This window comes from Leucoraja erinacea, chromosome 7 (assembly GCF_028641065.1).
Source record: "Leucoraja erinacea ecotype New England chromosome 7, Leri_hhj_1, whole genome shotgun sequence".
Lineage (NCBI taxonomy): Eukaryota > Metazoa > Chordata > Chondrichthyes > Rajiformes > Rajidae > Leucoraja > Leucoraja erinaceus.
In genome coordinates this window covers 10012406-10028436 of record NC_073383.1, presented here as the reverse complement: position 1 = coordinate 10028436, position 16031 = coordinate 10012406, and the positions used below count along the sequence as shown (strand labels likewise).

General features: G+C 44.4%; 1 protein-coding gene across 2 annotated transcripts in view; it reads left to right on the top strand.

The window, feature by feature from the left end:
• Window positions 1–16031, top strand: part of hibch (3-hydroxyisobutyryl-CoA hydrolase) — a 139387-nt gene that overhangs the window by 27673 nt on the left and 95683 nt on the right. For both annotated transcript variants that reach the window (XM_055637766.1, XM_055637767.1), the window contains exon 6: window positions 2952–3004. In XM_055637766.1, the coding sequence (XP_055493741.1) occupies window positions 2952–3004 (53 nt within the window). The remainder of the gene's footprint in view (window positions 1–2951; window positions 3005–16031) is intronic.

Sequence of the window (16031 nt, the reverse complement as noted above, 5' to 3'; positions counted from 1 at the left end):
GGACATTATTGCAAGTCCACAGATGTTGTCTATATGTCCTTTTATCGGTATGAACTTCAGCAAGGCCTTTGATAAGGTTCTGCATGTTAGGCTGCTCTGGAAGGTTACATTTCATGGGATCCTGGAAGAGGTAGCTAACTGGATAAAGAATTGGCTTCATGAAAGGAAGCATAGTATGATCGATAGTAAAGAAAGCAAACTCAATGCTTGCATTTATTTCAAGAGGGCTTGTATACAAAAACAGGGATGTAATGTTGAGGCTCTATAAGGTGTTGGTAAGGCCGAATTTGGAATATTGTGAGCAATTTTGGGCACCATATCTGAGGAAGGATGTGCTGGCTCTGGAGAGGGTCCAGAGGAGGTTTACAAGAATGATCCCAGGAATGTGTAGGTTAACATATGATGAGCGTTTATCGGCACTGGGCCTGTACTCGCTGGAGTTTAGAAGAAACATACAGAATAGTGAAAGGCTTGGATAGAGTGGGTGTGGAGAGGAAGTTTCCATGTGGCGAGTCTAGGACTGCAGGTCCTAGCCTCAGAATTAAAAGATGTTATTTTAGGCCAGAGACGAGGAGAAATTTATTTAGTCAGAGGGTGATGAATCTGTGGAATTCTTTGCGACAGAACGCTGTGGAGGCCAAGTCAGTGGATATTTTTAAGGCAGAGATAGATTCTTGATTAGTACAGGTGTCAGAGTTTATGGGGAGAATGGGGTGAGGAGGGAGATATAGATCTGCTATAGAAACATAGAAACAGGTGCAGGAGAAGGCCATTTGGCCCTTCGAGACTGCACCGCCATTCATTGTGATCATGGCTGATCACCGACAATCAGTAACCCGTGCCTGCCTTCTCCCCGTATCCCTTGACTCCACTAGCCCCTAGAGCTCTATCTAACTCTCTTTTAAATTCATCCAGTAAATTGGCCTTCACTGCCTTCTGTGGCAGAGAATTCCACAAATTCACAACTCTCTGCGTGAAAAAGTATTTTCTCATCTCAGTTTTAAATGGCCTTCCCTTTATTCTTAGACTGTGGCCCCTGGTTCTGGACTCCCCCAACATTGGGAACATTTTCCCTGCAACTAGCTTGTCCAGTCCTTTTATAATTTTATATGTTTCTATAAGATACCCTCTCACCCTACTAAATTCCAATGAATACAAGCCGTGTCGCTTTCCAATCTTTCCTCATATGACAGTCCCGCCATCCCGGGGATTAACCTTGTACACTGCCTCAATAGTAAGGATGCCCGTCCTCAAATTAGGAGACCAAAACTGCACTCCAGGTGTGGTCTTACCAAGGCCCTGTACAACTGCAGATGGGCCTATTTACTCCTATACTTAAATTATCTCGTTAGGAAGCCCAACACGATTGAATTATGATTGAATGGCAGAGTAGACGATGGGCCGAATGGCTGATTCTACTCCTACTCCATATGGTGTTGGAAGTGTGTTTTTAGGACTGGAAGTCTATCTGCAGGTGGCATCTCAATGCAGCAGAGGGGTACAACAAATGCTGTCTCCATAAAATCCTCCAAATCTATTCAACGGGAGAAGTGAACCGGAGTCAGTGTCTCCTCCCCAGCAACCCCCACCTTTGAGGCTTAATTTACATTTAAGTTGTATGGATGGATGGGTCAAAATGCCCATTCGCAACGCCAGGTCCCAACTCTCCAGGTTCTGTAATGGGAAGAAACTAACAGGAGGACAGAAGAGAAGACACAAGGAAATGCTCAAAACCTCCTCCGTAAAAGGTGTACCATCCCGGAGGCACAAGAGACTGTGTATCCTGACATCCTGAACAAGAAACAAGGTTCTAGAGGAACTCAACAGGTCAATGAGCATCTATTCAAGCTCAGACTGAAGTGTCCCAAAATGTTCATAAATAACGTCTGTCCATTTCCCTCCACAGATGCTGCCTGGCCTGCTGAGTTCCTCTTGCACTTTGTTCTTTGTTCACAGAATGTAACATCCTCACTGACCCATGGGAACTCCTGGCAGACGACCACATAAAATGATGAAGGAGCATTTGGAATGAGGTGGAGAACCTCGAATCCCTTTGATGGGAGCCTGTAATGGTCCTATGAAGGAGGAAGGAGCGCCACTGTATCCCAAACTCCCAGTCGCCTATTCCGTCGAGCCACCCCCCCTCGCCCCCGCCCCGTCTGTGGTTCTCACATTTGCTGTGCTACCACCTCAGAAACATAGAAACGTGGAAAATAGATGGAGGAGTAGGCCGTTCGGCCCTTCGAGCCAGCACAGCCATACAATATGATCATGGCTGATCATCCCCCATCAGCACCCCATTCCTGCTTTCTCCCCCATATCCCTGGATTCCGTTATCCCAAGAGCCAAATCTAACTCTCTCTTGAAAACATCTAGTGAACTGGCCTCCACTGCCTTCTGTGGCAGAGAATTCCACAGATTCACAACTCTCCGGGTGAAAAGTTTTTCCTCATCTCAGAAACGCTGGGGGAAGACAAGTCATCATTGATTCTGAGGCATCACCTTCGGAGTAAAGAGTGAAGGAGGCAACATGATCAAGTTGATTCAGGACAAAATTTAGCCCAATGATTTCTCACAGCTTTAACAAAGACATCCAAACTTAAAAGTTGCCTTTCAACCTTTGTTATTAAAAAAATCTTGTAGCCGCTGTCCTGAATTAATACCCTCTGCAGTTACTCCTGCCTCTGCTCTGTAACCCTTGCTTAAGATTAATGCATCAGTCTGAAGAAGGGTTTCGGCCCATTTCCTTCACTCCATCGATGCTGCCGCACCCGCTGAGTTTCTCCAGCATTTATGTCTACCTTAATGCCAACTACTTCAATGGGATTGATTAGTGTTTAATTATGCTTGTGTTCTTCTGAATAAATTGTGAATTTTAATTACTGTTAAGTATTTGCTGCCAATTCCAAATAATAGAAAATTCAAATATCGTCTATTCGTATTTTCCACAGGAAGCTGCCAGATACCGTATGTTGCCCTTGTTGACGGAATAATGATGGGAGGAGTAAGTTTATTTTCATCTTTGTTGACTTTGTTATTTACTTTTGTACTTGAGGGATGTGTTGTGTGGTCAGATATATAAATACGTAGAAGTTATCATGGGAATAAGCCGGATGTAGCAAATTAATCTGTTTGGTGTTCAGACTCCCACTAAGCAAACAGTTCTAGTCATAAATATTTATCATATCTCCATATGCCTCCATAAAATAAATCTATATTGGGAGCACGGTGGAGTAGCGGTAGAGTTGCTGCCTTACTGTGCCAGAGGCCCGAGTTCGATCCTGACTGAGGGTGCTGTCTGCACATAGTTTGTACGATCTCTCTGTGGCCTGTGTGGGTTTTCTCCGAGATTTTCGGTTTCATCCCATACCCGAAAGGCGTACAGGTTTGCAGGTTAGTATGCTTGGTATAATTATAAATGTAAATATTTGTAAAATATTTATATTTGTAAATGTATCCTAGTGTGTGTAGGGTAGTGTTAATGTGCAGTTATCACTGGTCGGCATGGACTCGGTGGGTCGAGGGGTCTGTTTCCGCGCTGAATCTCTGAACTAACCTAAACCATATGTGGGTTTTCAAGCAAACTGGCATCATTCACTATCACCAATACTGCTTGTATCCAAGTGTCTTTATGATCTTCATCAAGATTTTGGCATTAGTTACATTTTAACGTACATGTCAACATCTTGCTGTTTGCGAGAGAATGTAGTTTCTAAAAAAAAGTTAACAGTTGTAAAACAGAACTCCCGATGGTCCGTGGCCCTAAACCCACAGTAGGTTTAGCTGGCCCGCTGTGGAACTGGAGACCCGCCTGAAGTGCGACCTCGTCTCCTGCTCGCCCCCTCCCCCCTCAAACTGGAGAGGAGGTGGAGGGAGGCGGTGGATGCTGGACAAAGGGCCAGTCAGGAGAACTAGGGGTCTTGCCATCCGCGCCTCAGTGTGTGGGAGGCATTCCCGGGGCACAAAGGCTGAAGGTGGCCGGGAGAGGAGAGGAGAGGGATGATGGTTCATGGGACAATCTGGATGGAGGCGCCGGCTGCAACAGGCCTTTATGGCCAGCTGGAGCTGAGACTTCAAAAATGGCGTCCAAACCTGGCGACCCTTGCAGATGGACTCAGTGGGCTCTTTTTGTGGACTCTCTATTTAATCGGGGAAACAAAGGCTGAAGGCGGCTGGGAGAGGAGATGGACAACGGATTGTGGGACGATCTGTATCATGGCGACGGCTGCAACGGGCTTTTATGTCGAGCTACGGCTGGGACTTCAAAAATGGTGCCAAAAATTGGCAATACTTGCATGCGGACTCTGGGCTATTTCTATGCACTCTGTACATAATCGTGGATTGTACTTATGCATGTCAATAATCTTACTGATCTGTATACATTTTCACTGTACCTTGGCACGTGTGATAATAAAGAACCATTGAGCCAATAGTTACATTTTGTTCACAGCAAAACAAATTGGCTTGAGAATTGTTTGCAGACAAAATGCTGGAGTAACTCAGCAGAACAGGCAGCATCTCTGGTAGAAGGAATGCACCCATTTCGTTTGTGCTGCCTGTCCTGCTGTGTTACTCCAGCATTTCGTCTCTATCTTTGGTTTAAACCAGCATCTGCAGTTCCTCCCTACACATTGAGAATTGTTTGGCTTCTGTTGCAGTGTTAAAATGCCGTTGTCTGTCTGAATAACCACCAGAGGGAGATGTTGAGCAATCTTGGTGGACTTTGCTTTTACTTTCTCTATTAAAGTGGGTGTCATGGAAGTGGGGCCGAGAATACATCACAACATTATACTGTGTGCGAGGAGGCAAAACATCTGAGGCTGGTGGTCTGGAGCTAGCTGGAGATGAATAATTCACCTGTACTTCACCGGTCACCAAAGTTGTGGAAACAAAAGTAGAGAATTCAGAAATAGTACACTTAACGAAAAACCGTGGATAATATTAAAACAAAATTTAAACCTGTTTGCACAATTGTTATTTATATTATTTTTGTGAGGTTCAAAACAAGAATATTGCAATTTGGACAATGTTTGTTAAATATCAGCAAATGATAAAGTTGAACAGATGCCAATGGTATGGATCCATCCAGAGATGATGCAGATTATAACTAGATTGAGTTTTTTGATAATTTTGAATTGGCTTTGCGGGATGCAGAGGGTGAATGAGTTGACTTTAACCGCAACTCTTCCCAAACTCTAGGAATGGGGCATGGAATGAGAAGGTTTGTCGGCGCTGGGCCTGTACTTAGCAATGTTACAAAATTTTGAGATTTTAAAAATCAAGTCTGCAAGTTATCCCATCAGATAAAGCATATGTTCAATGGACATTACAAAAAAGCTGTGATCTTGGATAGTCAAAAGCCCGTAACGTTCTTAAGAATTAAGAGAACTGAATGAAATTTTCACCTATCATAGATTGAAGCATTCTGAAAAAATATAAAACAATCTTACTTGGATGACATGAAATTAAAGCATATAATTAGCTAATTACCTAATTGTAGCTAATTACAAAATTGACCGATGTGACAGAAATGATAATAAACAACCAGACTGCCTTGAAAATTCAAAAATGTGATATTCTCAAGATCAGAACTTTAATATTATTGTATAATATGCTGTAAGTCAGTTATGGATAGGTAAATAAATTACAATTTCTAGCAAAAGACCAAGTCTTTATGGAGAAGATCAGCTGCTAGCTGGTACATTGGCATATCATAATCAGTAGCATCATCATACTCCTCAGACTGCAACCAATAAGCAACTCTGTACACGTTGTTTTTCCTCAATTTTTCAATTTTAGAAAAAAAGGTAGAGATTATAAAGTTAAACGCTAAAACAAATAGTAAATACTAAAAAAGAAAATCATGTTTAATCAAAATTCAATTACTAGATATAAACATCTATCCATTTCTTAAATAGCCTAAGTGTCCAAAGATTATTCACAAATAATTCAAACATGATTTTTATATCTAATTTACATTCATTTATAGGCCAAATGGAAGGAATTTAGTGTTCAATTGCTGTAAATAAATGCCCATTTAAATCGGCTTTCTAGTGGGTTCCTGTGAACGCGCTGGTTTAGAACGTTCACATCGCGCTGGATTAGTGCCCTCAAATGCCGAGAAAAATACTGCGGGATATAAAAAGCCCAAAATGAACTACTCGCTATAGAAAACTTTATAAACAGGGTTATATACACGCCCCATTTAATGTAAAAATAAGGTACATACCTTTAATTGTTTGCTTTATAAAACCCTGGGGCTGCGAGAGGTTGCGAAGTGAGAGAGTGATTTTAAAATTATTATAACTATTATTCGAGGCCTATAAAACTAATAATACCTTTTGCGACCGGGTCTTGCAGCGATTTTTCGTTAATGATTTACTAGGCTGAACATCTGCGATTAGAACAGCCTAGTAAAAATCGCGTTTTAAACCCGCCCCCCCTCCAAACAGCGCCAAAATCGCGGACATGACTTTGGGCAGATTCCCAATGACGATTCAGGTAGGTTTTGTAACATATCTACTACTTGTTTAGAAGAATGAGGGGGGACCTCATTGAAACATACAGAATAGTGAAAGGCTTGGATAGAGTGGATGTGGAGAGGATGTGTCTACTAGCGGGAGTCTAGGACTAGAGGTCATAGCAGTAGAATTAAAGGATGTTCTTTTAGGAGATGAGGAGTCATGTCTTTAGTCAGAAGGTGGCGAATCTGTTGAATTCTGTGCCACAGAAGGCTGTGGAGGCCAGGTCAGGGGGTATTTTTAAGGCAGAGATAAATAGATTCTTGATTAGTACATGTGTCAGAGGTTATGGGGAGAAATGGCCTAATTCTACTCTTATTCTTAATGACTTTATGGATTATTTTAATCTCTCAGAGTTTAGGACAGTTCTTGCCCCACCCTAATATTAAACCTTTCCCACAAATCACCATATCTTTTTCACATTCTGCATCGTACAAAAACAATTTAACATGGTAAAAAGCACAGCCTTGATGTATTATGCAGTTCCTGGCCATTTAATTTTAAGTGAAAGACCAGATTAAATTTCCTCCCTTTTTAATAATTTGTTCCAAACCTCAGAACTAACCTGATACCTTCACAATTTCCTTATTGTTTCCATTGATGTAGTGAAGTAAAAATAGTATTTGATATCCACTTGAGAATCCCATTCTATTTTTGACATTGTGTGCTTGCATAGATTATTCTCAGTCATCCATACTTAGTTCTACCAATATGAATTTATATTAATTCTTTTGTCATAGAGTCGTAGAGTGATACAGCACGGAAACAGGCCCAACTTGCCCACACCGGCCAACATGTCCCAGCTACATTAGTTCCCACCTGCCCGTGTTTGGTCCATATCCCTTCAAACCTGTCCAAATCCTGTACCTGTCTAACTGTTTCTTAAATGTTGGGATAGTCCCATCCTCAACTACCTCCTCTGGCAGCTTGTTCCATACACCCACCACCCTTTGTGTGGAAAAGGTTACCCCTCAGATTCCTATTAAATCTTTTCCCCTTCACATTAACCTATGTTCTCTGGGTCCTCGATTCACCTACTCTGAGTAAAGGGCCTGTCCCACTGCGGTGACCTAATTTGCGAGTTTAGAAGAGTTTGCTCTCGACTCAAACTCGCAGCATGGTCGACACGTGGTCCTAGGAGGTCACTGGTAATCTCCTTCATGCTCGAGGGAAGTTCTCGCATACTCGCGGCCTCAGTTTGGTCAAGGAAAAATTTTCAGCATGCTGAAAAATATTCCGCGAGTAAAAATTGGTTAGCATGGTTCTTTTGAACTCGTAGTTCAGTGGAGTGGGGTCGCTATGGTTGACGGTAGCCATAGACAATCTCCTTTGCTGACCAGGCATTTTAATTGGCTCATTGGAGTTTTCAGGACCAAGGAAAACCGACCGGCAATGTTAAATGCCCGCTAAACTTTATTAAAAGTTGTCTGGCTTCTTAAATGTGTATCCACTCCTACCCCTCCCCCCCCCCCCCCCCCTCCCCCCCCCCCCCCCTCACTCACCCCCCCCCCCCCTCTCTCTCCTTCTTTACCCCCTCCATGCTCTCTAAAGGACTTACCGTACACTGTGGCAGCCATCTTTTACCTTCCCGTTTATCATGGGTGTGAATTTCAGACAGCGTTCCCCTGCTTTCCCTGGCCCCCGCCTTTGCGCTGTGTTTGTGAGTGTGTGTGTGTGTTGACGATCGATCCAGCTCGTGGTTTCATCGCTGACGGTCGATCCAGCTCGAGGTTTTTCAGTCGAGTGCCCTCGAGCTTGAAGGTCGAAGACAGTCGCTGAAAAGTCGGGTTAGTGGGACAGGCCCTTAAGAGACTCAGTCTCTCCTCACAGGTAATGTTATTGGGTCCAGACAATATCCTGTGAACCTTGTCTGCACCCTCTCCAAAGCCACTGTCCTTCCTGTAATGTGATGACCAGAACTTCACACAATACTGAGTAGAAAGGAATGTGCATGTGCAACGATTGGGGGGAGGGGGGGAAAGGGGAGTCGGTCTACCCCATGACAGAAGGGGGAGGAGTTGTACAGTTTGATAGCTACATGGAAAAAGGATTTTGTGTGGCGTTCTGTACTGCATCTTAATGTGGCCTAAACAAAGTTTCATACAGCTGCAACATGACTCACTTACCTTTTCACATTGCAATATCTCACAAGGCAATGCACAGAATCTGATATCAAGTAAATTCTAATACCAAGGCACATTGGATATTCCGATATCAGAATAGGTTGTAACACCTTAGGAAAGAATGTGAAAATAAAAAGATTAATGAAGCCAAAACTAGGTCCCTGACAGACAGGTGTTTTTACAACGAAGAACTAAGAAATGACTGAACCACTGAATTTGTTTAATTGATCCATCTTCATGGAGAATAACAAAATGACTTCCTGGAATTATGGGGAACAAGATTCCACTGAAAAGGAGGAAGCAAAAGGAAATGAGGGTTAGTAAAGAGTCTATATCACATAGAAACAGGCCCTTTGGCCCATCTCATCCATTCTGACCTAGTTGCTTAACTAAGCATGTCCCACTTGCCTGTGCCTGCCCCATATCCCTCCAAACGTGTCCCATTCATGTATTTTAAATATAATTGTACACACTTCCTCTGGCAGTGTGTTCCATGGACAAATCACCCACTGTGTGGATAAAGTTATCCCTTGGGAACCTTTTAAAATCTATCCCCATTCAAATTAAACCTATGCACTCTCGTGTTTGATTCATCTACCCTAGAAAAAAGACTGTGGCTATTCACCTTATCTATGCCCCTCATGATTTTATATACCTCTGTACAAGGTTACTCTGCAATCTCCTATACTCCAGGGTGAAATGACCCAGCCTGTCCAGACTTGCCTTTTAGCACAAACCATCTAGACCCTGTAATATCTTTGTAAATCTTTTTAGATCCCTTTCCAGTTTAATAACGCCCTTCCCGTAACAGGGTGACCAGATCTGTATGCAATTCTCCAAGTGTGGCCCTACCATAGCCTTGTACAGCTGCAACCCAATGCCCCAACTCCTGTATTCAATACAGTGACCAATGACAACAAGAGTTCCAAACGCCCTTTTCAACACCCTGTCTACCCATGTCATCACCTTCATAGAACGATGGATGTGAACCCAAAGGGCTCTCTGTTTTGCAACAGTCCACGGGGCCCCACCATTTACTCCGACCAAGATGCAACACTTTGCATTTATCTGAATTAAACTCTATCTGCCTTTCCTCTGCCTGTTGGTCCAGTTGATCAAAATCTCAATGCAATCATAGATAATCTTATTCAATGTCCACTATGACAAAGAAAATTGAGTTATCTGCAGATTTACTGACCATGCCACCCACATTGGCATCCTGATTATCAGTATAAATGACAAACAACAGTTGACCCAACACCCTTTGATTCCTATTTTCAAGCCAAGTATTCATTTGTGTAGGAAAGAACTGCAGATGCTGGTTTAAATCGTAGATATAGACAAAATGCTGGAGGAACTCAGCGGCACTTTGAGAGATCTGGAGAGAAGGAATGGGTGACGTTTCGGGTCGAGCCTTCTTCAGCTCATCCCTTGTTCACTCATCACTTCTCACCATTCCCGCCCACTAGCAGGAGATGTAACACTTCTATCACTTCCATCCAAGGACCCCGGCAGTCCCTCCAGGTGAGAGAGGGGTTTAAGTACACCTCTTCCCACTTTCTCTACTGCATTTGGTGGCCTGATTGTTAAACTGTTCTTCTTTACGTCAATGATACCTAGTGTAAACCACATGCAAACTGGAGGGAGAGCACATCATATTCGCCTTATGCAGCATACAATCTACTGGATCTATCTCCTGATTGTTAACAATTGTAATGCCACTTCCCATTCCCATATCACCCTTTCTGTCCTGGGCTGCCCCCATTGCCAGTGTGAGGCCACATGTAACTGGAGGGAGAGCACATCATATTCGCCTTATGCAGCATACAATCCAAAGGTACGACCATTGAATTCTTAATTTCAAATAACATTTCCCCTTTCCACCCCGACCCTCATTTCTACCCCGACCCCCATCCCAGTGCACACCCACTCCTTCCACTATCTCACATCTGCCAGTCACTGCTCCTTTTCCCTTCTTCACACGCTCCTTTCCCATCCCCGTTGCCCATATTCCTTCCCTTCTCCCCGTCCTCTTCCACTCATATCCCTCCCTCTGGCTTTACATTTCACTTCTCCTCTTTTCTCTTTATCCGATACACTTTTGTTTTCTTTTCACCTCTAGACTTTGGCACTCACTCCTCCATCTTCCAATCAGATACCCCCTCCCCCTCACCTCTATCTCCCTATCACTTGCCAGACCTCTCTTTTCCAGCATTCGACCCCCTATTCTAATCAGCCTGAAGAAGGGTTCCAACCCAAAGCATCACCTATCCTTTTCTCCAAGATCTGCCAGACCCGCTCCCCTCCAGCCTCTATCTCCCTATCACTGTCAGCCAGACTCTCTAAATTTTTCAGCATTCGACCCCCTATTCTAATCAGCCTGAAGAAGGGTTCCAACCCGAAGCATCACCTATCCTTTTCTCCAGAGATGCTGCCAGACCCGCTGAGTTTGTGTCTATCTTTGGTGAAAGACTGTCAGCCCTGCTCGTACTATGTTTCTATGTAAATGACACAACACCCTTGAGACCGCACATGATCTATTTCTGCATCCATTTTTTGGTTTCTAGAACTGATCAGGGAGATATTTTAAGGAGGTGGATGGGGCTAGTGCTGGGGCAGAGAGATTTGGACAGGGGATTGACAGGGACAGAGGGTGGTGAATCTGTGGAATTCCTTGCCACAGAAGGCAGTGGAGGCCAAGTCAATGGATATTTTTAAAGCAGAGAAAAATAGATTTCTTGATTGGTACGGGTGCCAGGGGTTATAGGGAGAAGGCAGGAGAATGAGGTTAGGAGGGAGAGATGGATCAGCCATGATTGAATGGCGGAGTAGATTTGATGGGCCAAATGGCCTAATTCTGCTCCTATCCCGGATGACCTTATGACCTAATTGCGAAGGTTACAGGTATTTGCTATTAATGCGTTGATGAAATTTGGGATCATCAAGAGGCTGATTAGAGAAGCACACATTTGGAGAAGGTTTCTGCAGTGGGAAGGCGTGGGGACTTGAAGGGGAGAGAGTTGCCAATATGCTTAATCATGTGTCACCAATGTGTGATCTTTGATGATCTTAAATTTCTGGAGGTTGGAATGAATGGAGGGGAGCCAGTTTTGGAATAGCTAAATCTGGAGTTAATTGCAATGTTGTTATTTTCATCTCCTTTTGTTTCTTTGTGTTTAATGGATCGAATGAAATTGAATTGCATGTGTTACATGACTTCTAAATGAGAATAGGGTTGGTAATGTGTAGGAAGGAACTGCAGATGCTGGTTTCAACCGAAGATAGACACAAAATTGTCTGCAGCGGTCTGCAGAACTCCAGCTGGTGCGGCGTCTACAGCCCGGGATCCCTCGTGGAGGACTCGGGGGGAAGAAGAAGCTTCCACCGCCGGCCCGTGGCCGTCTTCTACCGCGGGCGCGGTATGGACTTACCATCACCCCTGGAGGGGAGCTTCGACCGCCGGCCCTGCAGACTGCGGTGCTTCCGGCTGCGGCACGGCAGGTACTTTAAAACTTTGACCGCCGGCCTGCGGCCTACACCAGCCTGAAGCCGCGGTCTCTGGTTGGGAAGAGCCGATCCTGGACTCACCTTGACTTTGACTTTGTCCCTTACCATCTGGACGCCCGCAGCAACGGCTGTGGAGGGTGGAGGTCCCGACCACGGGGGAAAATGGAGGAGGACTGGCCAAGTTCTGTGCCTTCCACCACAGTGATGAATGCTGTGGTGGATACTTGTGTAAAATTTTTATTGTGGTTGTGTGTTCTTTATTACTGTACCGCTGCTGGCAACCCAAATACCACCGACCCTGGTTGTGTGGCAAATAAATTATATCAAATTATATCAAAATGCTGGAGTAACTCAGCGGGACTGGCAGCATCTCTGGAGAGAATGAATGGGTGACGTTTTGGGTCTGAAGGAGGGTCTCGACCCAAAATGTCACCTATTCCTTCGCTCCAGAGATGTTGCCTGTCCCGCTAAATTACCCCAGCATTTTGTGTCTATCATAGGATTGGTAATGACGTGTATTAATATTGTGACATATTGTGCGGCAAAATATAATTTGTTGCCGTAACCCATTATGTGGTGATCTTTCAGTTTCAATTGTGTTATTAGAAGTGGCCAATTAAGGTGAGGTGTTTTATTTATTGTCTTGTGGAAATAAATTGGTGGGTGATTCAGCCGTATACACTGAGACTAACGTTGAACGATATGAGGGAAACCTAATTAAAAAGATTGCATCTGAGAAAGTAGTACATAAAAGGAAAATGTCTGCAGTTCAGTTTATGACTGGATTTGTTATTAGTTATAATTACAAACACTGTTGTAACCTTTTTTGTTGCGGAAGTTAGATGCCAAAGTTGGCTTGTAAATAAACTAAAATAGTGAGATTAAACGAGAACTTACCAGTTTGAAGTTTGATCTTTATTTTATGAGGAGTAACGTTGAGGGATTACGTGAAGAGCGCGCCAGAACGCATGCGTGTCAATCTTCAAAGCAGTGGTGTAAAATCCCAGACAACAGTAAATGAACTGAACATAGTAAGATTAGAGAAATAGGATACCAGTTGAACTTTATTATAGAGGGCTGGGAGTGGTGGGCAAATAATCCCTCAACGTTACTTCTCATAAAATAAAGATCAAACTTCAAACTGGTAAGTTCTCGTTTAATCTTACTATTTTACTTCTGAGTCACGTGAGTGACTACATGAAGATTTTAAAGCTCTGTAATTTCATGCCGTGAAATCAGTAGGCCAATGATAAGTGAACATTAATATTGCATTCAGACATGACATAGATATAGACATGTTGATGCTATTAATGAACAATAGTGGCAATAGTAACCTCCCTCAACCTGGAGGAAGTATGAACCATACCTAACATAGAGTTGGCAAATACCCCTGATCTGGCAATAGGTTTATTCTGAATATTTGGACAGATCAATTGTTTGACCATCCTGCAACCGCTAGGATGTGGTCCATCCCTGCTGCTGAGGTATAGCGGTCCTGGTGGAGTGAGACTCAATGTCAATGTACACTCCTGTATATGCCAGACCCATTTAACCCCCTGGAGAAGGTTCGTAGTGATTCCTTGCAACGAGGTTTTATGTAACTAACAATATTGCTAGTCAGAGTCTATGAGGCTCTTAGGAACCTTGACATACTGGTGTAGATGCGTGATCACACGCAACCCAAGGTCCATGGGATATGCAACATCTGGTTTGGTCTGTGTCCCTGTCTACTCTGCTTGACTAATCATAAACAAAACATGTTATTATAGCCCACATATATGATCATTCTATCCAGTGTAGCAATGACTGGACCCGTAGCGCTGTACTCAGCACCATGGCATAACCACTAGTACGTGAGTTTGACCAAGGACAGGGATGTTGCTGGTGCCTATCAGCGAAGTGACGTAGCACAATGTTAACAACCCATATCTCTGCGTCCCTAGGCCAGGAGGTTTTTAGTTGACGATACCCTTCATAATCTAGATGTCAGGGTGAGACCGAACAGAGTGGTTTATATTCTCCGCAGCCAAATGATGAGGAGGTACTTCAAGCACAGTAAATGGAATATTAACTTAATGTTATAATCCCATAAAACTGAATTTCAATGTGTCAGTCATCCGTGCCGTGTTAAACGTAAAGAAGCATAAACAATACTTCCCATCTCCTATGCGGTTTGCTGCTATTCCTGCAATCTGCAGTGAGCACTCCTAATGCTTATGGTTTGACAACCCGAGCCGCAGGAAACGGTCTCTCAGAGTCTGTAAGTCTATGAATTGATTATATCATGCAGAGGATGGTTTCAACATCACAACTGAACCAGCATCTTTTTTATCCGGAAATAACCATGTAAGGTTTTATGCTCATTCCCCACCTCAGCGGGAGCCATAGGTATATAACCCAGGCAGGCACTATGAAAACCCGGAAGCGGGAATCTTGCTGAATTTTGCAAGACCCGTTTATTGAGGCCAAATGGAGGAAGACATAAAAGAACATTCCTCCCTAGTGTAGCGAGAATGTACCTTTCGCCACTAATATGCCTCGTATTTTTTGCAACTGTTGATTGAGCCTGGATGCAAGCATCTCAATTGTTACTGTTCCATCGATCCACAATGTCATTAAATACTTTGTGATCGCACATTCATTCTGTGTTGTCCTTGATTTTGCATGATAATACATCAGTGCTAAATGCAGTTAGGTAAATAGCGATCCAGGTGCAGTCTACCGCTGCTGACTGCCCGCAATTCCGCAATCCTCCGCAGTCAGTCTGGATGCGGTCCATTCCTGTAACATATTCTCACAAAATAGCACAAAACGACCTTCGAGTAAGGAATTTACCTGCATGTCCTTTTTAAACCTTCTGCTGCGCGGCAACGCTCCTCCCGACCCTGGTCTCGTGGTCGTAGTTTGTTACAGCTGGGGTTCCCTCTGTGGTCCTTGTAGAACGGCTTCCATTGCGGGTATTTTTCCCCCGAGCTTTCTCTCCGCTGTCCCTTATAGCAGGGCTTCTCCGCGATGTTCTCCAGTCGGGGCTTCCCCCCCCTCCCCCCCGCCCCTCGCCCCTGATCTGGGTAGCCCTGCGGTCCCTATAAAAGGGATAGCTGCGATTTACAAAGTCGGGGGGGGGGGTATATAAAGCCGCCGGTTTTACTGCCAGTGGCTCGGTAGGCGACTTACCGCCGTCCGCTCCCCGCATCCTGCAGTCTACGGAGCGGGTTCTCAAGGTACCACCGGCACTAATATGAAGCCGCTGGTTTTACTGCCAGCGGCTCGAAGGCGAATCCACCGCCGCCGGCTCCCCGCATTCCGTGGTCTTCCGAGCGGGTTCTCCACCAATGTGAAGCCGCTGGTTCTACCGCCAGCGGCTCAAAGGTGAATTCACCGCCGCTCGCTACCCGCAATCCGCGGTCTTTCGAGCGCCTTGGTCCGTGGGCGGAATTCCCCGTGACCGGGGTTCCCTGATGTTCGTGGCTGGGGTCTCCTCTCCGTCCCGACTTCGCCCCGGACTTAAATAGAAACATAGAAAATAGGTGCAGTAGTAGGCCATTCGGCCCTTCGAGCCTGCACCGTCATTCAATATGATCATGGCTGATCATCCAACTCATTATCCCATACCTGCCTTCTCTCCAAACCCCCTGATCCCTCTAGCCACAAGGGCCACATCTACCTCCCTCTTAAATATAGCCAATGAACTGGCCTCAACTACCTTCTGTGGCAGAGAGTTCCAGAGATTCACCACTCTCTGCGTGAAAAATGTTCTTCTCATCTCGGTTCTAAAGGATTTCCCCTTTATCCTTAAGCTGTGATCCCTTGTCCTGGACTTCCCCACCATCGGGAACAATCTTCCTGCATCGAGCCTGTCCAATCCCTTAAGAATTTTGTA